Source organism: Leptidea sinapis, chromosome 12 (assembly GCF_905404315.1).
Source record: "Leptidea sinapis chromosome 12, ilLepSina1.1, whole genome shotgun sequence".
Taxonomy (NCBI): domain Eukaryota; kingdom Metazoa; phylum Arthropoda; class Insecta; order Lepidoptera; family Pieridae; genus Leptidea; species Leptidea sinapis.
Genome location: NC_066276.1, coordinates 1,767,952 through 1,794,842, shown reverse-complemented (window position 1 = coordinate 1,794,842; position 26,891 = coordinate 1,767,952). Strand labels below are relative to the sequence as shown.

Genomic DNA, 26,891 nt, shown 5'->3' with positions numbered 1-26,891 from the left:
TTTCTTTCGACTGGTCACTAATAAAGCCGGCAATGCATCTCTTGACCCCAAGGGGCACCACCAAGGTGCTTGGGATGTCCTTGGGCGGTTGTCTCACCAATCCCCATCCCGTGGGCCTCTTGCCCGTTTGCCTCCTCTTAAAAAAAATCCATATTTAAGGCTATGCCTCATGCTACGGCTATCATATACAAACATAACTTATCAAATTCACATATTAATTAATTCGTTTTATAAAATTGTAGAGATGATTCCTCGCCTAGTGAAGAACATTCTTTTGCTAGACAAAGATCGCCATGAAGATCGGTCCTGTGCTGCACTCACCCAACCTATCATTATTAGTAACGATTTTAAACAGTAAAATAATTAGAAAATAATTATTATTTTTTTTGATGGAAGAGGAGGACAGTCAAGCCTACGTAGGTCACTTGATGTAAAGTGATCACCGCAGCTCACATTCTTCAGAGGAATCACAGGAACGTTGTCGGCCTTTAAGAAATACTATTGTATTGGAAACACCGCATGAGAAAGCTCATACCATAATTTGGTTGTATGTCGAGGAAAGTTTCTTGAAAGCTGTACTGTGGAGGTAGCCAGACTAGTTGTCTCTGAGAGAATTTAAAAAAATTACTCACAGCGATTTGTAGTAACAGTGAAACGGCAGAACCAGAACTTTGAAAAAGCTGCAAAGCCATCACACTCCTGAAGGCTTTGTCTATCTGTTTGAATATTCTGTTGTCATCGTTTAGCGCCATCGGAAACAGGGAATTAGAAATTTTAAAGGTGCCAAGATAATTAATGAAGTTATAAATCTGAGAAAGGATTGATGGTTAAAGTTTAAAGAGATTTGATAAGATTTGGAATAAGTAGGACCCGATAAAGACTTACCCATAAACTCACGCTATTTTCACCAATGGATAGCGTGGTTTTCGAGGAAGGTTTTAGTATTTCATTTGTAAGGTTTCTGTTCATATTTTTATATTTTTTTAAAGGGCCTCATCAACTTTTAATAAGCGATGCGATTCCGATGCAGTTCAGCTTAGGTACCTACATTGAATCACTAAAATTCGTATCACGAAGTGCCGTTTACTGAATGGCGTTTGGATCGCTTATGAAGAATGAACGAAATAAATTTGTCTGTGGTCTCCGGTGTGAGAAAGAGATGACACTCTACAGTCGTTGGATAAGTTTGTCTCTCTTTCTCGAATCATAGGCGTTGCGTTTCGAAACCTAAAATGTTATGATTTTAGCGGTTTATTTGCGTACAAAGTACTAAAAAAAACCTCGTCTTTAGTATTTTAATTTTTGGTATTTATTTTCAGTATTTTGTTTTTAAAAGTCCAATAAAGTATTCTCATCTCATCTTTCATCAATAAAATTTTGATTTTCTCTTATCTTATCTTATCTTTTCACTATTTTTTAAGGTATTATTATTATATTATTTTTTATAACAACACGATTCACTTTCCTCTAAGGAAGTAGCAACTTTTTTCAAATCGCTCACTTTGACACATAAGCTATCCAGTTTAGGTTGAAATATTACCTCATGGTACGAATAAATGAACGAACTAAATCAGTTTGCGTTACAATTGATAAGATTTTTGACATTAAATTGACATCATTGCGATTTTATCAGTTGATTTGACGTCAACCTAAATTAGATAGTTCTAATCACGTCGTGGTACGAAATAGCAAAGCAGTTCTTTTTAGGTTGTCAATTGAATCGCAATAAGAGTTCACGGTAGGCCTGCAAGTCAGAAATTGAATAGCAAAATGTTTTCGTTCCTTCATTCATTGGTAACATAAATGAATTTCAATCTAAACTTATAGGATAGCTTATGTGTCAAAGTGAGAGATTCGAAAAATGTTGCTATTTCTTAGCGGAAAGTGAATCGTTTTGTTAATAGCTGTTGAAAAATAGTGAAAACATACAGAAAGGAAATTGGAATTAATGAAAGGTGAGATGAGAATACTTTATTGCACTTTTTTGTTAAACAAAATACTGCAATTAAATACCGAAAATGAAAATACTAAAGACGAGGCAGGAAGGTCACTGGCTACAGCCTTCGCAAGAATGAATTAAAAAGAATGTAATCTGTGCTCTTGCCAAATCAAACATGAATGGAGGTGCGTTCCAAAGAGAATTTAAACACTACGTTCGTGCATTCATAACTCGTTTTAATTTAGTGTCATGATTCTTAGTTTTAATCAGTTTATTTTTACGAAAAAACCTACGCAAACCCTTAATTTGAAATTCAAAGAACTAGATATATATATATATATATATTACTATTATTTAATAAGTACTAAACATTTCTACGCAAAAAACCCGCAAAAATCATATCATTTTAGGTTTCGAGAGAGACAGACCTATGCAACGACTACAGTCGTTGTACAAGCGTCATCCCTTTCCCACACCGCGGACCACAGGCAAATTTCTTTCGTTCATTCTTCCATAAGCGATACAAACACAATTCAGTTATAGGCACTTTATGGTATGAATCTGCGCGATTCAGTTTAGGTACCTAAACTGAATTGAATCGCTAATTAAAAGTTGATGGTAGGCCTTCTGTAATTTTATACTAGATACAACGAAATAAGTGCTACCTTAATAGTACTTTATGCATTATAATTCCTTCTATCAATCGATTTGATAATTTCTCGGCCGCTTGCTCAATATCACCACGAACGCAAATACGCTCGACCTCATCTCGTAGGTTCTCAAAATAATGTCTCAACGTTATAAGTTTACATTTCAATATTATAAGATTGACCGTAGTAAGTCCGTCTACTGTGGTTATCATACTTATCATCATGATGCATAAAATAACTGGAGTAGTAGTTCTTGTAATATTAGCGATTAGAGATTCGTCATCGTATAACGGGTAATATGTGACGACTGTTACAAAATGCGAGCCTGAAATATAAATGATTATAAGAATGACATTATGTTCTGCGAATAAATTATTTAATGAACTAATTTCAAAAATTCGGAGGTTCTCGATACTAGATACGCTCTTGGTAGAACGGTAATTGTTGTCATGAAGTTTTGTCTTGTGTGAACATGAAAATTTCTGGATCAGGAAACTTGTGTTTGAAATTGAGACTCCTCTCAAGCCTCAAGAAGAAAAAGTCTTCTTTTTTTTTGTCTGTTTTTTATTTGAAAACACCCCCCTTATTGCCACGTGTATTAGCATACTTGGTGTCGATATATCGAGCGAAGTTCAGTATTTAGGTCACTTGGAAGGGAAGGCTATATCTGCTTCATTAAAACTGCGCTCACTCGACTAGAAGAGACAGCGACTGCAGTTATAATCATCAGATATGGCTTCACATGGAGTACTGTTCCCACGTCTGAGCAGGGCATTCCCAGTAACAGCTTTTTACATTCATTACTAAGTCATCGACGAACGAATCATCTCTAATTAGCTTGATCGTTTGCTTGTATATGGAAGTAGGAACTACATCTACCGCATATATCATGCAGAGGGTTCAGAGCTGTTGTTCATGTAAGCACCAGTCGATTGTTACCTAGGGATGGGACATCAAGGTTCGGAATTCCAGCATCACGTTTATATCTGGCATTACACACCTACATGTTTCATAAGAAACTCTCTTCGTAAGAAGTATTGTGAAATCATCTGCTGGCAGTTTTATTCCCGAATGGATAGGACAAACTTAGAACACACTCCCACTTTTAAGGCCCACGGCAAGGAATAGCTTCCCTCCGTCTCGTCTCGTCAAAGAGCAAAATGTCGTAAAATATTTAATGATAAAACAGTTCCTTATGCTCTTTATAGTAATACTGAATTAATTGTCTTGAACGGTTTGCCTTAAACATAAACAGAATAAAGGGACAATAGCGTAGTGGTCAATCCTAGTCAATCAATAGAGACGACATGGGTTGTTTGGATAAGGGCCTGTTTCAGTGCATTGTGTGCGACCAACAATAGATGATAAATTACTGAAGATAGAACTTGTCAATACCCTCTCTCAAGCAGAAAGTGCTTTATCTTGATGTGCAACTGGAATATTGATTACAATTCACTGATGTGTTTGTAACGCCAGGAAAATGCTGCTAGTATTGGTAAAAAACAAGAAACAGTACTTGTAGTGTACTGACATCTAGTCTTAACAGATTGTCACTGTCACGACATCGACAGTGACGTTAACCGTGTGACGTTGAGTGCTATATAATGAATGCACAATACAGCGGAAGGCCTGTTCTAATCGGCTGTTGGTTGCGTGCGGACGTGTCCGGGTGTAGTGTTACATAGTAAAGATTAGTTGTTTCAATCGTGAGCAAACGATGAACATTACAGTACTAATGTGTTAAACTTTTTTTTTACTTCACGTGCTATTTATTTATTTTTTTAAGAATAATTATGGAACGATAACACGTCAAGTACAAGTGCAAGTTAAAATTATTTTCTAGAAGATTACATATTTAAGACGTAATTCTCAGGCTTTGTAAAGTTTGACTTTTAAACTTGCGGTGTACTACATAAAAAAAGAGAGATTTATAATAAAAACAATTAACGCACAAGGATTGTTAAATACCTTAAAAACATGAACCCTGTTTAACCTACAAACTATAACGAACACATTTAAATTAATTTATTTTACTATAATATATTATAATAAATGATTGCGATAGTTAATATAACTCTATACATTATATTATGAGCGTCATAATATTGTGAACGATTAAGACCAATTACTTGGCTTGTCAGCGTGAAGCACCTGTAATTTGTATGATGAATGGCATAATCAGCCTGTCAATGGCTTAATTAAATATGGGGGAAATAATGTAAAAAGTCTTGGATAAACTGTTGAAACACCGTGACTTAACTATTTTGGAGTTGATACAAATTATGTCAACTCATATCCCACACCAATTTTATTAATTGGATGTTGCACAAGTAAATTTGCATTAGAATAACGTTTTAAAGAATGAAGCCTGATCTTGTAATCAACAATATTTTTTTAAATGCTGTAGTTTTAATGCGTCCGCTGTATGTGTTCGAATATAATACATTTTTTTCACGCAACCACTAGGGAAAGTACTCTTAATACATAAAAAGCTTAGATTTTTGCAATTACGCTTGTCCTATGGAAATTTAAGTGAATAAAATACAAATATATACAAAAAAAATAAATAAAGTACATATGTATTTATATATTCTTTTATAATATCTATTGTAAGGATCAAATATCTGCCTATGACTAAATATAATGATAAATGAAAAGAACACAATCAAATCTTACATCATACAATCGTATAGACGATCGTAGTAAATCGTTTAAATTCAAAGACCGTAAAGATATTGTGGGCCTCTCTGTTGAACGTACCATTGAAATAGCCTGTGCAGAGCTTGAGCGTGCCATTGTTGTAAGTATATACAGACCCCCCGATGCATTATATGAGTTATTTGAGAGTGTATTGGAGGAGGTTCTATCAAAATTATCAGAATCCAAGAAATATATTATGATTTGTGGTGATTTTAATATTAACTTATTAGAAAATTCCACCACAAGTATTAGATTCAAATCTTTGTTTAAATCATATAATTTATCAAATATTTTCTTAGAAAGTACTAGAGTAACTAGCACCTCTAAAAGATGTATTGATAATATTTTTACTAATTATAAACCTATTTCTCAATCAATAATTAGTAAACTGAGCTCAGACCACTTTGGTCAATTAGCCTCTTTTAATATTGAAGTAAACAAATGAATGGCGAATGGACAAATATAGAGGCAATGTTTCGGAAAAACTCTTAAACTTGTATTTGAATTATAACAGTACTCCAAATGAGATGTATGGTAAATTATTTAAAATAATTAAAACAGAGTTTGCTTCTATATTAACTTCAAAGACAGTCAACTCGGGTGTTCTCTTGTCATTTTACAACTGGGCAACAGCTGGTATTCATAGGAGCAGACAACGGTAATATGAACTATATAGTGAGAGATCATCATGTAATCATGATGTATCTTTCCTTGTATATGTGAAAAAATACTCAAAATTATTTAAGAAAGTATGTACTATTGCTAAGTCAATGCATATTAGAGAAATAATTATGCTTCAAATGAAATAAAAATGACTTGGAAAGTTATTAAGTGGGAATCTGGAAGAGCGAAAGACTGCAAGTTTGAATATAATCTAATAAGAAACAATACAAAAATCCATTCTGAGCAGGACGTAGCTTCTGCTTTTGAGAAATTTTTTTCTGACATTCCAGCTGTTTCCATCTCAAGCACCCTTGTCTCCTCCACCAGTGTTGCCGAATCACTTCTTTTGGAAAATGTTAAGGAATGTAAACAAAATTTCAAATTCAGTGTTGTTAGCCCAGCAGAAATAATTAAAACTTTCAGATCCTTAGAAATGAAAAGAACTGCTTATATCTGTAAAAATAATAAGCTCTGTTATTGACGTCATAGCACCATATCTAGCACTAGTTTTTAATAGCTGTATTGAACATGGCGTGTTTCCTGACCTTCTGAAGTATGGTAAAATTACACCAATATTTAAATCGGCACTCACTGCTGACCCGAATAACTATCGCCCTGTTTCAGTGTTGCCGACCCTTATGAGGGGTTTACACTGGTGACTAAAGCCGCACGATTTTTGCCGCGCGGCGTAAATCGACCATCTAAATGGCAATTCGGCTAAGTTGCAAGTGACTAAAGCCGTAAGCCCCAAAGTTGGGTAGCATCCGACTTAGGCCGCGCGGCAACCGGCCGCATGCGACTGGTGACTAAAATCGACCGTGTAAACGATCAGTTGCAGGCGATCGCCCGCCGCATGAAGGTGTTTCGCGCACGCACGTGTATTTATTTACTACAGCGTTTCTGTGTACATGTATCGTAACAACCATGAATAAAAATAACACCATACAGTTTTTGGAATGCTATGAAATGCATTCATGCTTATGGAACCCAAGAGAACAAGATTACAGTAACAATAATGTACGTTTAGCGGCTCTTAAATCTATTATTCAAGAAATGCGTTTGTCCATAACAGTTGAAGAGCTTAAATTGAAGATAAAAATATACGAACCACGTATTATAGAGAGGCCAGTAAGGTAGCAAAGTCAAAGAAGAGTGGCGCGGTAAAGGATGATATATACAGAGCTCAATTAATTTGGTTTTCTGTAGCTGACCGCTTTTTAAAGCCAGTGATAAAAGGAAGAAACAGTAAAGATAACATGGTAAGTCTTATTATTATTTATTAAATAGTTATTCTTGTTCGCATATTATAAATTATAATAGGTAAATCGTGAACAGAGCTATTTTTATAATATTACTTAATAAAATATTGTAAATATTTACGCAATCATTCTATCTTGCCATGAAACTTTTCCTGGTCCGACAAAATAGTCAGCATATCTATCGCGCAGATCTTTTTCATTTCGTGAATAGTTGTTAGAAGATAGCGGTGTCATTAATTCGTCTACTCCTGCCGTAGGAATGCTTCTCCAACTTCCGCTTCTGATTGTCCCTGAACTGAAGTCTTCTCCTTCTACTAATTCGGGAGTATTCATGTATATGAGATAAGTCCGAAGCCAGTTATGCAGCGCACAGGTCGTTTTAATAATAGAATCAGTTTTTTCCAATGAAACAGATATAGGTTTTCTGTATACTCTGAATCGTGAAGCCATTATGCCAAAGGCATTCTCTACGATTCGGCGTGCTCTTGATAGTCTGTAATTAAAGATTTTTTATTTGTGTTCCAAACCTTCATGTCTTGAATACGGTTTCATTAAATAGGTTGCCAAAGGGAAAGCATCATCACCAACGAAAACTGACTTATTAGGTAGTTTTAAATTATTTCTTTCAAGAGCAATATAGAACTTTGTTTTTTTCCAAATATGCGAATCATTCATGCGTCCATTATTTCCGAAATCTATATATATGAAACGGTAATGTGCATCCACTATAGCAAACAACACCACACTATAAGTGCCTTTGTAATTATAATAGTCTAATGCTCCGTGTGGTGGAATTTCGATTAATACGTGTTTCCCGTCAATAGCCCCACAGCAAAAAGGAAATTGCCAGCGATCTAAAAAATCCTTTTGTATTTTCTTCCATTGATCTGTGGTGGATGGCACCTAAAAGAAATAAACTTATATTAGTGTATGGTTACAGGGAAAAGATTCAGCGGTGAACACAAACAGCGACGCGTCTTCATATTTTGATGAATCGGAACAAGAAGATAATATTGCGCCCTTACAAAAGAAAAAAAAATTGTCTCCAAAGAAAAAGGCGGAGCGTGCTCTAATGAACGCACCTAAAATGGACCCACCTGTTTTACAAGCATTCAATAGATTAGAAACTTTGGCTCAAACTATCCGTCAAGATGAATTTGATACATTCGGAGTACATATGGCAAGCCAATTACGTAGTTTGCCATTAAGAAATGCTATTGTTTGTCAAAATTTCATCAATAATTATTTGTCAGAAGAAAGACTGAAAACTTTAAATACACAACATTTTCCAATTGCTAGACCTACGAGTTCACTCTCAGAGTATACAAGCTATACTTAGACTCCAGAAGCCGAAGCTACTACTTCCCGAAACCAAGCTTTTCAAAACCAGCGTGAAACTTCGACTCCCGAAGCTTCCACTTCTAGAAGGCACCTCGATTATGAAGAAGACTATTTTGCCAGCTGTTTACTTACACAAGAAAATACTGGGCAATAATACGGAGTGAACGACGATATTCTATCTCAAGCTGTTAGGTCATGCTTAGATGAAAACACAATGGAAAATTTATAAATAAATCGTTTATAATTATAACTAGTTTCACATACCATAATGAACTCCCGTAAAACATTGTATATAGCATCCAAAACATCCTTCAAAAACATGGAAATTGTGCATTCTGGAACTCTAAATGACTCTGCAAGACTTGAATATTTATCACCGGTAGCCAAGAACTTCAGGGTTATTTCTAATTTAATTTTCGGATAAAGTGCTACTCGCATATTGGTATCGCATTTTTGTATAAGCGGAGTAACCTTATGTAGTAAAGTATTAAACTGATCAGTAGTCATTCTTAATCGTTTTTTAAAATAATCAGGATCTTCTAAACTCCACTCAACCAATAAAGTATCCGAAGCACCCAAGTCCTTACGTCGAGAAATCCATCCACGTACCCAAACATTACGTTTTCTTCTTTCCTTTTGTTGCTTCACTCTTTGTTCTTTAAGCAATTTTTGAATAATTAATTATTTCAATTCCGGCACAAACGGCTATTCTGCTCAACATTTTCGATGGAAATGACAGAGCCGCATGCGATTTTAGTAACCAGTGTAAATGGGCTAGCGATGCGGCTTGGTGAGGCAATTAGTGAAGCGACTCGCCGCACGGCGAAAATCGACCCGTGTAAACCCTCCATTAGTAAAATTTTTGAAAAAGATATTTTAACTTTACTCACTTTAGCACTTATAAGTTACATCATATAAAACAATTTGGCTTTACTAGGGGACGCTCGGCTGCGGATGCAGGTGTTGAACTCTGATGAGTATTAATGAATATTTTTGAGGCCTGGGAGGAATCACAGAATGCACTTGGTATCTTCTGTGATTTATCTAAGGCTTTTTGATTGTGTTCAACATTCAACGCTGATCAGGAAGCTATGTCACTATGGTATAAGAGGATCTGCACTCGATCTTCTGATCTTTAATTTAAATAATAGGATTCAGAGGGTCGAGGTGAATGGCAGGAGATCTCTTGGGACTCCTCTCGGTATGGGGGTACCACAAGGGTCTATTCTTGGACCCTTCCTCTTCCTAATTTATATAAATGATCTACCTAGCCTTGTAGAAAAAAAACACAAGGTGGTATTGTTTGCGGATGACACTTCACTAATATTCAAAGTGAAACGAAGCCAAGTTTTATACGACGAAGTAAACAATGCTCTATCTGACATCGTGTACTGGTTTAGCGCCAATATCTTATTGTTAATTAGTCATAAAACCAAATATATTAAATTCACCGCGCCAAATGTTAAAAATGTAGATGCCAATATTTCATTAAATGGAGAGGTGGTAAAACCAGTGGAATCTGCTGTATTTCTTGGCATTACTCTTGATTCCAAATTGCAGTGGGGCCCCCATATTGAAGGATTGGCGAATAGGCTTAGTTCTGCAGCATATGCGGTTAAGCAAATTAGACGGTTAACTGACATAGATGCGGCGAGATTAGTATACTTTAGTTATTTTCATAGTATTATGTCCTATGGTATATTGTTATGGGGCAGTATGGCCGATATTAATACTATCTTTGTGCTGCAGAAGAGGGCTATTCGCGTGATTTATAACCTAGGTCCTAAAGAATCATTAAGAGAAAAATTTAAAGAAATAAACATTTCGACTGTTGCTTCTCAATACATTTTTGATAATGTTCTGTATGTTCATAAGGACATCGAGGAATTTTCTAGAAACTGTGACATTCATAATATTAACACGAGGAACAAACATAAACTTGTTATGCCTACTACTCGGTTGGGTCAAGTTAGTAAGTCTTTTGTTGGGCGATGTATATGCTTCTACAATATGATCCCAGAAAATGTACAAAACAAATGTGTTACGAAATTTAAAAGAATTGTTAAAAAACGTTTGTGTGGGAAAGGTTATTATAGCATAAACGATTTTCTGAATGACACCACGGACTGGGAATAAAGCGAACACCCTCAGGCTCTTTAGTTATAAATGTTTATTGTACGATATTACATTGGAATCCATATTTTATATTAAAAAAAAAGCCCGCTGAGTTTCTTGCGCCCATTCTTCTCAGGTCTGAGGCAGTCTCTTTCGAATGGGTGGTAGTTTTTGACGTTCAATAAGTGATTTTAAGTCCTATTTTGAATAAAAATATTTGAATTTGAATTTGATCTGACCGCCGAATGCGTGATCAATTTTGATTAGTGAATGTGTGCGTTAGCTAGTGGTATGCTAGTTTAATATTCACTAAGGGGCTAATTCCAAGCGTGGCTGACTGTTTACGACTTGTCAATCAAAATCGGTTACAGTTACAATAGATTTGCTTTCCGTTTCTATCTTGCTGTATCTCTGTTAATTATGTTTTACTCTCTTTGTTTGTCTATAAGCTACCAACTTGCAACCTTTGATGTAATCTATTAATAAGAATAACGAAGAAATGTTTTGTTAAACAATTTGTAATTTTTTAAAGTTATAACCCACACTTCTGGAATTAATTACACAAATTAAATTTGTAAAATTTCAAGATTAATGAACGTGACGTCATTAGAACGGTTGGCTCAGTGGAACAGCGCTCGCACGAAATACTTCTAATCCTGCATCGTTAATAATTTTGTTTTTAAATTTTATTTTTGTAATGTTTACTTAATAAATTGCAAGTTATGTTTAAACTTGTTTGTTATATAGACTCTTCATAATAACATTACAACATGTGGAATATTACCGTTTCTAAAACTTCAATAGGGAAAAATGACAATGAAGTAATTTTACTGATCTGTGGTGGTATGGACTGGGATATCTAGACCCAAAAGTGTCAACTACATTTGCTTAGTAAGGAAAGGCAACAGCAAAGTCAATATCAGCTCTATTCGAATTATGATACAAGCGTTTCAAAATACTAAGATGAAAATCCAAAAGCTTTAAACTTTAGATCATTTATACGTCTCTAGAATGTGACAGCACTGTAAACGTCGAAAATGATTGAGTTTAGAACTAACCTTAATTTTGAGCTATTCACGCTCACTAACACAAAGTGTCATACAAATCGCGAGTGTAAGACGTAGCTTATCACGCACACTAAACTAATATTCCTGGCCTGTTTTAATTGGTTGTCTAACAGTAAGAGACAGAATTAATCCAAACTGAAATTAAATAATAAAAATTAAATAACAAATATAAATTAAAAATATATTTTAACTTTTTCAAAGAATTTCGAAAATGTGCGAAAGGAACTATGGCTGCTTGTGGTGCCCGGACGATAGTTAATACTTAAATCATTGTCTTTGTTGGATGCGATCACTAATTATGACAGAATTCACGACCATCATGTTCACGAAGCATCTTTACACGAACATTGAATTCAAGCTCTAAATGTTGATGCATCCAACATCGGATAATTTATATTTATACAGTTTATTCTTTATTACTTTTTAAGAAATGTTTGATATTTAAAACGCGTTTAACATTGAACATGATTCACATCTTGGCTACAGCACCTTACAAACTAATTTGTTTTGTATATTTATTTTCCGCCATTGTAAAAAACTCTATTGATTGAAATTTTGCCGTTGAGTTCCTTGTATTTTTAACCGACTTAAAATAAAAATTTAAAATTTTGGAAGTACGTACTGGGTAAATAAAAAACTGATAACGTTGAAAGTGGGTGCATAGATCCGTCGCGAGTAAATAATATTGGCAGGACGAAATACTGTTGTGTAGATTGGATATGTTGCTCTAGTATTTATTGCTTCGTTAAAGTGCTCTCCGTTTGAACGAAAAATGAACTCAATTGGATTGATAAACATCCATTCAGCTCGCTGTTATTTAAACTAACGTTAGATCTGTTTTAAAATACAAATTTAAAGGTGTAATTATGATTTGATAAGAACCAATTTGTACATACATACACTCACGCGTTTTCCCGTAGTGTAGGCAGAGACAACAGAACGCCACTTGCTTCTATCATTACAAACCTCACGCGCTTCCTCTACATTCATTACTCTTTTCATACATGCTCGCTGGTTCTGGTGCTTCGGACCTTTCAAATTTTCTATTTTTCAAATCGTCCCCAATTTGATCAACGAATGTCCAAGGAGTTTCTGCGACCGAATTGCCCATACACACAATTTTTGTAATATCATAAAGAAGCACATGGAAAATTAGTTAAGAATACTCAAAATTACACTAATGAATGTCAATTTTTAATAAATGTATGTTCTACTTTTTTTTTAAATTGGGGTGTAATGAGATGTAGTGGCAAAAAACTCATTTTAAAATCAATATTAAATCTTCATCAATTTACAAATTATTTTATTAACAATATACTTAAAGAGGAACAAAAAATATTATCAAACTCAAAACGTACTTGAGAATTAAAAAAAATAATAATAATTAGTTATCGTGTGCATGCATCAGAAAGGTATTATACCTTTCTGATGCACTGAGCATTATCTAGCCACTAGAAATAGCGTTCCTTCACGAAGATAAAGTATGGACCAGAGTTTTGAGACCATTTTTGAGTGAATTGTGTTCTTCAAGTTATATTAAAGAATTTAAGTAACATGCCCCCATCGACATCGACATTTTATTTTAGACTTTTATCAATTTAATCAACAATAAATAACATTCAAATACTTGACTTTTTCGCGAGCTTTGTTATAAAGGAGGATGGCGATAATGGACCCACATAATTAAAAAATTAAGGAAGCATCGTACAAGTACAAGTTTGTATTAATTATAAACTTAAGTTTATACGATGTTTATACAAATAATATTGAGGCTCTACGGATATGGGAGTCAAAAAAAATAAATTATTATAATTTATTAAAAAATGTGTCATCTCCCACTAACGGAACGTTTTGTTCAATTGACATCTACATTTTTTGACATGTTGTTATTATTTATATAAATGGATGTTCCGACACCATCATACTTTCAAACTCAAATCAGTAATTCAGTAGTAATTAAAATAAGATTATCATCGTTTTTTGATACTAAATTCAGTAGGTATCGTTAAAAGTTATAAGTATCTTTAAAAGATTTGGATACATGCTTGAAAAGAGAATGAATTGTGAATCCTCAATTATTAGCTGCTGGCCAACCTTCCACATAAATATAATATTATCTTTTAGCAGACAGTAATTAGGCATAGACATAAGATACAAATTATTGATTGACCAATAGATATTGAATAATAATTCTAGGTTATATTTTACTTTTAGGTAAGTATATCTTTTTTCTCCCACTTTTTTAGACTTACTTACGATTTTCTTTTTTCTTAGTTTTGATACGTTCTACAATTATTAATAAGTTTCCATGTTGTACGCCACTTCTTTCAGTGGGTCCCAAAATACATGCATTCTCGCCATCCTCTTTTGTTGCTCTGTTTATGTTTCAAGACCATGAAAAATCAGATTGATACATAGCTAAGGAAAGGCATCACTATCAGTTGAAAAAAGTTCACTAAAATATCAATGAATCTCGGATGTTTGATTAATATATTACGACTTAGACTAGTAAACAAGTTTATTATGAGTTACTAAAGGAAAACTAAATGCTGTCTTTCTTTTATGTTAATTTATTAAAAACAATTAAATTTTTGTGCTAATACATACTTTCGATACATTTTTCTACACCTCATTCCTTATCAAATCAGCCTTCGCTCATATATTTAGGAGCTTTGTCAAGAATTAACACGTTTTTGGGGACAAGACGAGCAGGATGTTCAGCTGGTGGTAATTGATACGCCCTGCCAATTACAATGCAGTGCCACTCAGGATTCTTGAATAACCCCAAAAATTCTGAACGGTAGTACAACTGCGCTCGTCACTTTGAGACATAAGATGTTAAGTCTCATTTGCCCAGTAATTTCACTAGTTACGGCGCCCTTCAGACCTACTGCTTCACGGCAGAAATAGGCGACGTTGTGGTACTATAGCCGGCATCCTGTGCAAAGGAGCTTCCCACTGGTAAACTGAACTAACTTCTATGTTTGTTGCATCATTTTACATATTATATTGTAAATGAAATGATTTGTAAATTAATGGAAATGTAAATCTTGATATAAAAGAGTGGCAATGAATTTCTTGCTACTTCTTCTCATTAGCCAAAATTAGCTCAACCCTTTATGAAGTAGCGGTAGATTCAATAAGAAAAATATTTCTTTGACATTCATAAGTGTCATTTCCGTGACCTACATGAATAAAGTGATTTTGATATGATTTGATAAAGCCTAACTTAGTCATATAATGTAGGTAGGTAGATATATTTACGTCATTCGTCTGTTAAATGTAATGCTGAAATAAGGCTGAAATGCTGAATAATCAATGACATCTCACAGCTGTCACTGCAGCACTCAACCAGTCTGATGTTGACAACCGACGTACTGCTAATTGAACACAAAATATGTTAACTATTTATAATTGATGAATATGTCACCTCAGTACGTAACTAAAATGGATCGAAATATGTCAAAGAGAATGTAAATACGTATAGAATTATGTATAATGTTAAAACCAGTTAATTGGCAGCTTATAAATATATTACTTACACTTAAAATAGTCACGGGATATTCCTATTGTGTAATTTGGTCATGTCGGCGCTGTTCCAAGTAATATGGACGCGCGCCGGTTGACTGGCGAATGCGGACTGAAAGCTTCAATAAGAGAACTTTTGGAATAATACATATAATAAATCTGTAGAGATAAAATTTCTGTACAAAGAAAAAAAATGCGCAAATCCGAGTCGGGAGCATGTAAGAAGAGAAATAGATCAAGTCCCAATTTTTTTCGCATTTCTCTTTCTCTGTCTGTTTGACTGTTTGTACGGGCTAAACTCTGAAACTACTGGACCGATTTAATTTAATTACCTTATATACCCGGACAACATCTTAGATGACTTTTCATCCCGGAAAATTAAAGAGTTCCCGTGAGATAATTGAAAACTTCTACTTACTTAAATAGTGTAGTACACAACAACTTATGCACATTATTTAATAAAATTTGGCATGTTAACACTTTATATTGCCAGTCAACATCTTAGATACTTCTCATCCCGGAAAATTAAAGAGTTCCCGTGAGATAATTGAAAACTTCTACTTACTTAAATAGTGTAGTACACAACAACTTATGCACATTATTTAATAAAATTTGGCATGTTAACACTTTATATTGCCAGTCAACATCTTAGATACTTCTCATCCCGGAAAATTGAAGAGTTCCCGTGTATACAACAACTTATGCACATTATTTGGCTGGAGGGGTTACGAATTTTAAAGGCGTGCAGTTCCTATTAATTTGCACTTTCAATGACTATCAACAAATCGCATGGTCAAACTATTACTATCAACCATCATATACATACATTCATACCTATCTATCCTTACAAACTATAGCGTTTATAATACCTATTGATCATCATAAAAATTCTTAGTACAAATTAACATACATTACACAATATAGTTGTTCGAAAACTTATATCTGGATAACGGCTGGACTGATTATTTGTTGGATTTGCCTCCATCCCGAATCGCAGAATAATATAAAATCATTGAAAACTTGACGAAAAAGAAAATACTATCTTTCATTTAAAACCATACTAACAATTTTCTAAAGGGTAATCTTTTTTTATGAAAAAAGAGGACTACAGAGCGTACTGGTCACGTGGTGTTAAGTGATCACAAGAGAATTTCCGGCCTTTATCTCTGGATCTACTTAACCAATTTTGAAAATTCTGTTACCAATAGAAATTCAATTTTTTGTGAGTGTTCTATATATAATATATTATTACCCAAAAAAATAAAATATTTTTTCATAGTAGTTGTATTTGTAAAATACATCCAAGAAAAAACCGTCGAACACTAAAAATAAATTATATGTCAAAACAACGTTTGCCGGGTCACCTAGTACAAGTTAAATTTTATCAATTCGTCAGTGTATTGAACTATTGCCTACTGCTTCGGGCTATCAAAATCTGTTGCGTGGCTTTGAAGACGTCAGTGACGAAACAGACAGAAATACAGAGACATTATTGTTAGTTCATACTATTTATTGAAGATGTATAATTATCAATAATAAGTCGATACAAACAATACAATGAAACCTTCTTCATCTCTTTAAATAATATAATAATATATTTATTCTTCCTTAATAGTATCGTTTACACCACGTCATCATTTAGAAATAAGACAAAATCAGGTTGGTTCTGTAGTCACGTACTGCACCTGACCAATGAAACATTTTATATTCAAACCCTTTATTAGGTTCCCGGAGGCACTGAGAAAAACTTTTGCTAGTCAAGTATTTGTATTTACTGTTTTTGGATTGCTGTAAATATATTGTGAAATACTTACACTGGCCAGGATATTTAAAGGATCATGCATATGGCACGTCTCGTCTCAATTTTTACTTATTCGATACTTGTTCAGACTGAGCCTAATTATTTTAATGAATTCTGACAAACGAATTTTGTTTCTGGTTATTAAAAACTGGAGGTTTTTTTTATGGAATAGGAGGACAAACGAGCGTACGGGTCACCTGTTGTTAAGTGATCACCGCCGCCCACAATCTCTTGCAACACCAAAGGAATCACAGGAGCGTTGCCGGCCTTTAAGAAAGGTGTACGCGCTTTTTTTGAAGGTACCCATGTCGTATCGTCCCGGAAACACCGCACAAGGAAGCTCATTCCACAGCTTTGTAGTACGTGGAAGAAAGCTCCTTGAAAACCGCACTATGGAGGACCGCCACACATCCAGATGGTGAGGTGTCGTGCGAAGGTGGAATTCGGCGGCAGGAATCAGGCTAAACAGCTCTTCGGAACACTCCCACACAATTAAAATAAACAATTTATATTAAAGAAAAGTTAATTTCAGCTAATATAAATCAAATATAGATAATTGTCACCTTTACAGAGAATGTCTGTAATAATTGACATAATGTATGATTTGTAAACTAATGGCCTATTATGAACTGTATAGCGATTCAATTGACGACCTAAAATGAATTGTTTTGCTATTTCATACCACGATGTCATTTGAGCGATCGAATTTAGGTTGACGTTGTATAAAAACCTCTAAAATCATAATATCAACTAGGTTTCGAAACGCAATGCATATGGTTCGAGTAAAAGAGACAGACTTATGCAACGACTGTACACTGTACAGCGTCATCTCTTTCTCACACCGCGGACCACAGACAAATTTCTTTCGTTCATTCTTCATAAGCAATTCAAACGCCATTCAGTTTTTTTTAGATAATAATCTAATATCAATTTTTCAATTAACGATGTAAATAAATTATAAATACCGACACTTAACCACAAATCTATAAATGCACTCAAAACAGTTTATTCAAATCAGTTTCATCACTAATATTCTATAAATAAAAAAAACTTTATTCAATTCAATTCAAGTAAGTTAGTAAGTAACATTAGATACACTATTAATCTTATACTAATCATTAATCAATTATTCTATATTTTAACAATACAAATTTTTACAAATTTAATACGAACAGCTGAAAAATACAAGTTATATATATGTATACAGTTATAGGCACTTCATGGTGCGAATCTTAGCGAATTAATTAGGTACCTAAGTACCTAAACTGAATTGCATTTACTATTCAGCTTGTTTGTCGAGCGAATTGGCTTAGTTTAATTATAATAAATATTACATAAATACTTTATTGGTTTTAGAAAATAGGTATAAATCAGGGCTCATTCACATTGGAACTTTATCAACAGCACTCGAATGTGTGTTCACACGTCCGCGCTTATAAATAGCAACGCTTTTATCAAGTTATGTTAATTAATAAGCGATGGGCGGTAAAGAGTAGATTTAGGTTATGATTTTTTAATTATTATGTGAATGAGGCCTGTTAGTAGATTCTATTCATGAATAATGAATGAAAACATTCAATTTTTAATCAAAATTCGAAAGTTCTTGAATATTTTTAATTGCTGTAGAACGTAGAAAAGTGGTTTGATCCAACTGTCACTTAAAATGAAGTTCATTTAAAGTGACTTTAAACTAGCTGTCAATGTTTTAAGAACATGATCCCCTAAAACGTCCAGAAGTAATGTGTTACGATTTTCAAAATAATTGTTAAAATGCGTTTATATGGTAAAACTTACTGTAACATAAATGATTTCCTTAATGATACCTACTAGAGCGGACCACCTCAGGATATTTAATTATATTTTTTTAGATAAGGGCTATGTGTGTGGGTGTATAAAACTGGAAGACTTAATTGAAATCTTTCCAGTTGCTTTTCCGTAATGCACGCACCTAAATAAATCCCTATAATTTTTTATATAGAAGAAGAGGTCCGCTGAGTTTCTTGCACCTGTTCTTCTAAAGTCTGTGGCATATATTTTCTAATAGTTGGTATATTTTGACGTAAAATAAGTGCTTTAAAATCCAATTATGAATAAATAATCATCGTGAATTTGAATTTAAATGGATTAACCTGACCATAGTTTTAATAATTTAAAATTGTGTGTCATGTTAATATAATAACCAGTACAATGTGAGGTTATAGCTAAGCTTATATTGAACATGATTCTATATCGATTTACGTCCAGCATAGAACACGGAGTACCTAATTGAAAGGAATATTAGTGAATAATACGTAGAACGGTGCAGGTGTTGTCGTAGTAATGTTACCGACAACGTGACGAATAGCGCACGACGTGACATGGAAACAAAATACTCCATCCTGCCCAAGTGAAAGATTACCGACACTCATCGGACAAACTAATTCAATCTACCTTCCACGTAAGATTATTTATTTCCACGTAAGAGAAATTTCATGCAGAAATCAAATGATCAAGGTTAAATAAGATAAATAACAAATATATTAGTTCTATTAAGCTTGCCCTGCCTGCCTTGTTTTCTGGGTGGTTGCTTATTTAATAAAGGAAAGGAGAGTTTCCTGCGCTGCTTCTTCCCTCTCTGTGCCATTTGTTTTCTAAGCGTTGGTAGTGATTAAATTGACTTCAAAGAGAATTCAAAACGAATTAATAATTATAGGTTTATCTGATATTTGTGCACTCCATTAAGTCTGATAACAGTATAATTAAATATATTTGAACGTGTCGGTGGCGCAAAAATTGGAATCGTTAACTCTCACCACTTCGGCCCAGTTCGATTCTCGTCCTCCACGTCCCGATATGTTATTAATTTTCGAATTTATAGGTATGTTTATTCGATGCTTTAAAATTTAAACCTCTTTTGAAACTCCCCGCGATGAACGCGCTTTTAGACACATAATGAAACGACCTCTCTACTCAACGCCACGTGATCTGACGTTCACAGAGCACTGGATCTTCGACAATTCGAACAGATGACTAATAATTTTTGAAGTGTCTATCTGGTTCTGACGTCATTAATATGGCGGCCAGTCCCCATCTCTACGCGCGGGAGGTTACAATATTATGATCTTGACACGCATTTACGTAGCGAATCATAAAAATATATTTATAAGAAAACACAACGCACAAGTCGTTATCTAAGGCATTCGCGAAAGATGTAAAGGTTTGAGTCAACACCTCTCAATCACCAGTCATCGACAAGAGAATTTTGTCTTTGTGACAGAAACCTTAAGGTCGAATATCGTTTACGATTTATGTTTATTGATAACATGTTACCATTTTATTTTGATTGCTAAAGGCTTATGGCCGCGGATCTTTGTAGATATATCTCATTGTATTGCCAACTTTCTCAGGCCCGGTTTTATATAGGTAGTTTTCCAATTACAGAGCATAATGCGACTCAGTACCGCACAATGCCGAATTGTGCTGATGCTTAATTGGAACGTGAATTAGTTTTAAAATGAGCACCATCACAACCAGGAGAATACGTGTGCCCTAAGTTCTGGGTTTATAAAAAAATATTCATGGAGTTAGCAACCTTATAAGAAAAGAAATCAACTAAAAATCATCCGACTTCAAACTATTCCAAAACTATATTATATCTGTACGACTCCAAAAATAATAATAATTGTTACAAGAATTAGATTGTATAATATATTTTTATATTTTCGAGTGCATATTATATCTGTTGTTTTGGAATAGTGTTTTTGAAGTCGGTTGTTTTTTTTTGTTATATTATTTTTATTTTAAGTGAATCTGATATACACTTACTACAAACTCTCACCAAACTACCTTTGAAGTATATCCTTTCTTATAAAAAAGAATCATCGAAATCGGTTGGCACATACTTTTAGCAAATTTAAGACTTTTATGGTTTTCCCAGGAATTCCCTTGTCAGACCTGGACTAAATTGCAATGGAACCATACGGGAAGCACCAGCTTTCATATATAAAAGAGAATTATCAAAATCGCTTCTCCCATTCGAAAGTTCTGCGGTAACAAACATAAAAAAAGAACAACGCGACGAATTGAGAACCTCCTCCTTTTTTATAGTCGGTTAATGAGATGTTGTATTCTTCATTTTTATAAAAATGTTCATTTCCACGAAAACATTTATGATTGTCTGCTCCATTAGATGATTCGATCAAGCCATTGCAATGTTGACAAAAATATATTTCTGTAAAATAATTATGTTTATACTATGTTTAGAATTCTAAAATGAAATTGTATTCTCATTTTAAATGTGGAATATAAAATAAACAGTCAATGTTTGTACCTTTATTAGTTTTAGTTTTATTTCTTTAGAGCATTGGTAACAAGACTATCAGCTCAAACCAAAACAATACAATAAGCGAAGAATGTTTAAATCATTTTTCGGTAAATTTTGTACCTTCATCCATACTCATATTTTTTTTACACACTCTGAATTAACTTTTATTATTTCCAAAAAAACTATGACGAAACGAAAGTTTTCAAATTTTTTCAACAATAACACTAACACTTACAATATTAAACAACAATAGTAAATAAAATTTGGATCCATGCCAACTTATAGAAAAAACAGTTGTTAATTTTCTGCCAGTGAGTTGGTATCGATTGCACGCATCACGCGAAAGAAGTGTTGCTCTTGCAGCTTTTGAGAATGCTCGATTGTGCGAAACGTTGCTGTAATTGAAAGATTCAACGTTAAACATTATGCCGCTTAATACGCTTCAATGTTGTCATTGGAAAACCTACCACAGGGGAATAGCGAAACCGAATCATTAATTTGGTATTGGGATTTGTGACACTTTTTGTTGCCTTTACAGTCTTTGTACATAAGCTGCCACAAATGTTTTCACACAACTACATTTATCAGGTCAGCTAAAAAGGAATACAATAGTATGTTATTCACCAAGACAAGAAAGTTAGCGATTCCTTACGAGGGCGCAATTTGTAGACACGAAAGGAAATAAAGGAACTCAATATACCTATCGTTTTTCCCCCGAGTGATACAAATCGCTTTATATTACACTAACACGGAGGAAATAAATACAAATTATAAAAAAATTACTCAATTAATTGTAAATATCAATGTTTAAATTGAACGCAAAAGGCTATTGAAGTCTGTTTGAGAGAACCTATTACCTACTTACGTGTTATACTAAAAGTTTATGGATTCTCATTAATAATACTACATATAATATTTATCATAATATATTAACTGTTGTTCATTTATATTCCTTCACTATAATACATACTTTCGAATTCTTTAAAATCATTGTATAAAACTCTACTATTGTAAAAACTATACTCATAAAACAGTTGTTTCGCAATTTCGAATGTAACGCATTCACTTGAGGGCTTGTATATCGAATATACCTCGTAGCTTAAATTTATATTTATAGCTTTAATTTTCGGGAGTGAAAAATGCCAAGGTGCAGACTCCGAACTATATGGTGGATACGTCATAAGTTCTATTCTTGAGACCTGCATAAGCTGATTTGTCGCCTAAGTGGAATGTGAGCGTTGTTTTAATGAGGGTCTGATTTACTGCGAACTCGTGTCTAACAAAAACTCTGTAGTACTTACATATCAACAAGTATCTTTATTTTTCAAATTTTACACTAGTGCAATGTCCTTGTTTGCGGAAAAAATTGCAACCATCTCATTTTCTCATATAGCTTCGACTTTACTAACTTAACATCAGCTCATTCCGCCGTTTAGCTTCTGCTTTCAGGTTCAAAGCTATTTAGTACTCAGGTTTCTTCAGCGTTGACAAAATTATATACTGCCAATGACTGTCCTTTGTCATATTTTTAGTCATTCTACGGCACTACTTTATACGCAGACGGTGGTGGTCATCCGTTAAATTATGTGGTATCCATCAAGTCCGAGGATTCCGAACCTTCAGGACGTGTATGATACAAATTTGCTGACATTTTCTTATCAGTTTCGATCAGTTATCGTATGATATCAATATTAGCTTCGGCAACAGCAGACTTTCAAGAATATCTTCACAGAGGTGATCATATCCACGTCTGAATTCACTGAATCAGGAATACTGATGATAGAGCTTCATCACCAAATGCCAATTACTGTCTTTGGCAACTAAATTGTTGTCTTGAGCCTCAGCGAAAATCATAACATATCATGGCGCAAATACAATCACACAAACGAAAATTTAACATAGTCTCGAAGTGTTTCATTTTTTCAAATACTGTAATTGTCTTCATATAATTGTATTACGAATGGCCAATCTTGAAGTTTCAGTATGGTCGATATTGAGATTAAATTGTTTTGACATGTTGATGGTAATCATAGCTTACCTATCAAACAGTCTCCGACTAGTGTGATGACATCCATGACAAATGGAATGTAGCATTTAAACAAGTATGTTAAAATATTTTAATTCAATGGTAATATATAATATGATATGTAATTTGATCGATTTAACATACATTTATTCTTAATCTTACGAACGGAAACGCTTGACGAAACTCAAGATTGATTGATGCATCTTAGATGAAATATTGAAAAAGGCCGTTAGTAACAAGTACTACAAACAGGCTTAAATTTCATATTACTGTAAACTAGCTTACTAGTTTACAGTAATATGAAAACGGCTTACCGTTCGTATAAATCAATGTCATATTCCATATTGATCTGGAGCTATTTCCAGCACTTCTTACTTAAAACTTTGTGAAAACTTTTGAAAATACAGCTCAATCCGATCAGAGCAATCTCCGTGAAATCGTAACGGAAAACTGGGGAGAATAAATTTGTTTTAGTTCTCAAGTTTTATTAACAGCTTATAGCTACGAAACTAGAACGTTTTGTATGTAATGTTTAAAAATATATTTATTAATATACTTTGTACATTTCAATTAACATATTATTATTGAAGTACACATATTTTGTTATTATATTCTCCTTAATTTTCTTTTGAAAAATTAAGATCATTAAGTAGCTATTAGAGGTCCATAGTTATTTTACCGAAACACATATTTGGCGTATTTATTGGTATTTACTCAAAACTAACAAGATCTTCTGAATGAGTAATTTACAATTTTTTTAAAACTATTCGAAATATTAAGGTAATGTTAGGTTATTAAATTAAGCTTATTGCACTCATTGATAAAGATTCAAAATGTCCATGATGACGATTAAAACACAATTTATTTTTATTTTTCAAAGTGTATGAAGCTTACAACGTTTTCTGTCTGCAATAAGAATTTGGAATTTTTTCTAACTGCGAGAAAATAATCACAATGTATAACAAATTTCACCGTATCTATCGTAGTTTTAGATTTTTGTAAGAATTCTCAAAAGTTTATTCTTCTACAATTCAATTAGCCTTTCTGTATATTAATTATGTCAACTATCAGCAAAATTTTTCGAATTATCGGGGACCCGACCGCATTTATCACGGGTAACCCGTAAGCTCGTTTGTCCTCCTTTTCCATACAAAATAAAATAATAATTTGTAAAACGATGAACATGTAAATGATGATTTAAAAGAGCAACAACGTGTTTCTTGCCACTTCCACACACATTTTCCGAAGTTGTGGTAAATTCTAAACAGTATATTATTTGACATTCATAACTGTCATTTCCTTAACCTAAATGAATAAAGTGATTTTGATTTTATTGATGTATATTAAATACTAGCTTCTGCCCGCGACTTCGTCCACGTGGAACTTGTTTATATCGTAGCTCTTTACAACGACTCGCTTGACAGACTCTAGCAGACAGGTTAATAAATAAGGTTTATTCGCTTTGGTGGTAGAATTGTGCTGAAGTTTACCAACAAAGTGATATTAAAAATTACAATGCATTATTGTAAATGCATGATATTATTGTTGTTTAAACAACAATATTGTTATTGTTGTTGCATTAGCTATAGTACTTCCTTATACACTACATTAGTGGTTCTGCCTTGAGGTGCTAGTATGACCGAACTGCTCGGCGAACTTACTCTAGAACAAGCCACGTAAAGCTGCCCGTGTGAGAAGCAGTCCCCCTTTAGGTCAATCCCTGCCCCGCCGTAATGCCTGACCCTGTGATTTATTTATGGTCATTGCAAAACAGCAACCTTTTAAATTCAAACGGGTAGTCAGATGGTATTAGAGGTATGCATGGTATATACATGGATTCACCTCAACCAGTAATGACAGTGGCCTCTACCACATTGTTATGTAACGCTTAAATACGCAACCTGGTCCCGTTGTACAACTTGAGAGGGTTCAGATTACTTAGGAACATTACTGGAGCACCCACTTTAAGGACAAGTTTATGAGTTGGTAATCCAGGCGGGTTGAGTGCATTCAAGAATTCCACAGGACACTGAACAGCATCATCCGTATTTCCTACAGATTCCACAGAGTTGTATTGAAGTTCTGCGCCTTCGAACGCCTTTAATAAAGTGTCATTAATGAGAGAAGCTTGGTCGTTTTTAGGTCTCAGAATAGCACGTTCACACAACCACTCCATGGGTTTATTGGGCAGGTTTTGGACATCTGGGTAAATTCGGGCTATTAGGTCTTGAATGGTGTGCACAACTGACGCAAGTTCTGGTGGAATTACAATTTTGCCCTCATTTATCGGATATTCTTCATTCCCTTTTTTAAGCAAAAGATCGGAGAATTCCCCGGCGCACACATCGCCCTTAAGATGCACTCGCATGTTTTTTATAATGTTTAGTTGTTTAATTAAGGGCCAAATATTTGACGCCTTAATGCATGCTTTGACTTCGTCAGCTCGAGTCAGCCCCTCGGCACTACGGGCAGAGTCTGATGAAACTCTCCAGCTAATTAAACTGTGACCCTTCCCATCGTGAAGTTGTTCCCTCGGATGTCTTTTAGGGGTCTATTCAACGCTTCAAAGGCGACATAGTGCTTTCGTCCCAAACTATAATTTTGCAATCGCGCAACACTTGTGCTGCGTTGCTTTGTTTTGCGACATTACACAATGGTGTTTCAGTATGATTAAGATTTAATAAGTCTGTAAGTAAAGAAAGTAATTCAAGAGGCAGCCTAAAAGCCGTGTGAGCAGTTTTGCCTCCCTCCAGTAGTGTGGCAGCGATTCCTGATGACGCGACAGCCAAAGCGATACCCCGGTTATTTCTTACTTTTGCTAACATTAAATTTATAAGAAAAGGTTTTCCAGTGCCACCAGATGCATATAAGAAAAAAATGAATAACTCCGTACCGTTTTGCAATTCTTTTTCAAGTTGCCGTTTAATGTCGTCCGAAAAACTGTCCCTATATTTTTCCCAAAGGCTTAAGGGATCAGTAAGTTGACAAAAACCTATCATTATTGTAAACAGTTCGCGCAGCTTCAAAGGAGAATCCCACATTGCAGCTTTTTCTAAAGTTGTGTCCCAATGTTTATCGTCCTCTAGCAGTCCAAGAGTGTTACACGCTAATTGAAATGTTGGATGGAGGATACCGTTGACAGTTTTTACCGTCTGCGTGGTTCTCGTTTACATATTGTAGCGCCATACAAACCTCCAAACCCCCCATTTCATCCCCTTAAGGGATGATTTCTGGGATAAAAACTATTCTATGTCCTTCTCCGGGTCTCAAGCTATCTCTATACCAAATTTCATCTAAATCGGTTCATAGAAACTTTGCACCTCTTTTTTACCCCTTTAGGGGCGAATTTTTTCAAAACGCTGAAAGTCATTTTCTTGTATTGTAATAAGGAGTCAATACGCAAAGTTTCAAGTCTCTTACTTATAATTTTACTCCATCCCCATACAAACTTTGCACTCCTTTCTAACCCCTTTAGGGGTGAATTTTTTCAAAATGCTGA

General features: G+C 34.2%; 1 protein-coding gene across 1 annotated transcript in view; it reads right to left on the bottom strand.

Moving 5' to 3' along the window:
• The window catches only part of LOC126967314 (uncharacterized), an 82,669-nt gene that overhangs the window by 1,465 nt on the left and 54,313 nt on the right, over nucleotides 1–26,891 (bottom strand). The window contains exons 2-4 of the mRNA XM_050811777.1: nucleotides 3,969–4,004; nucleotides 2,605–2,919; nucleotides 629–729 (exon numbers count right to left, since the gene is read on the bottom strand). Coding sequence (XP_050667734.1) covers nucleotides 629–729; nucleotides 2,605–2,919; nucleotides 3,969–4,004 — 452 coding nt within the window. The remainder of the gene's footprint in view (nucleotides 1–628; nucleotides 730–2,604; nucleotides 2,920–3,968; nucleotides 4,005–26,891) is intronic.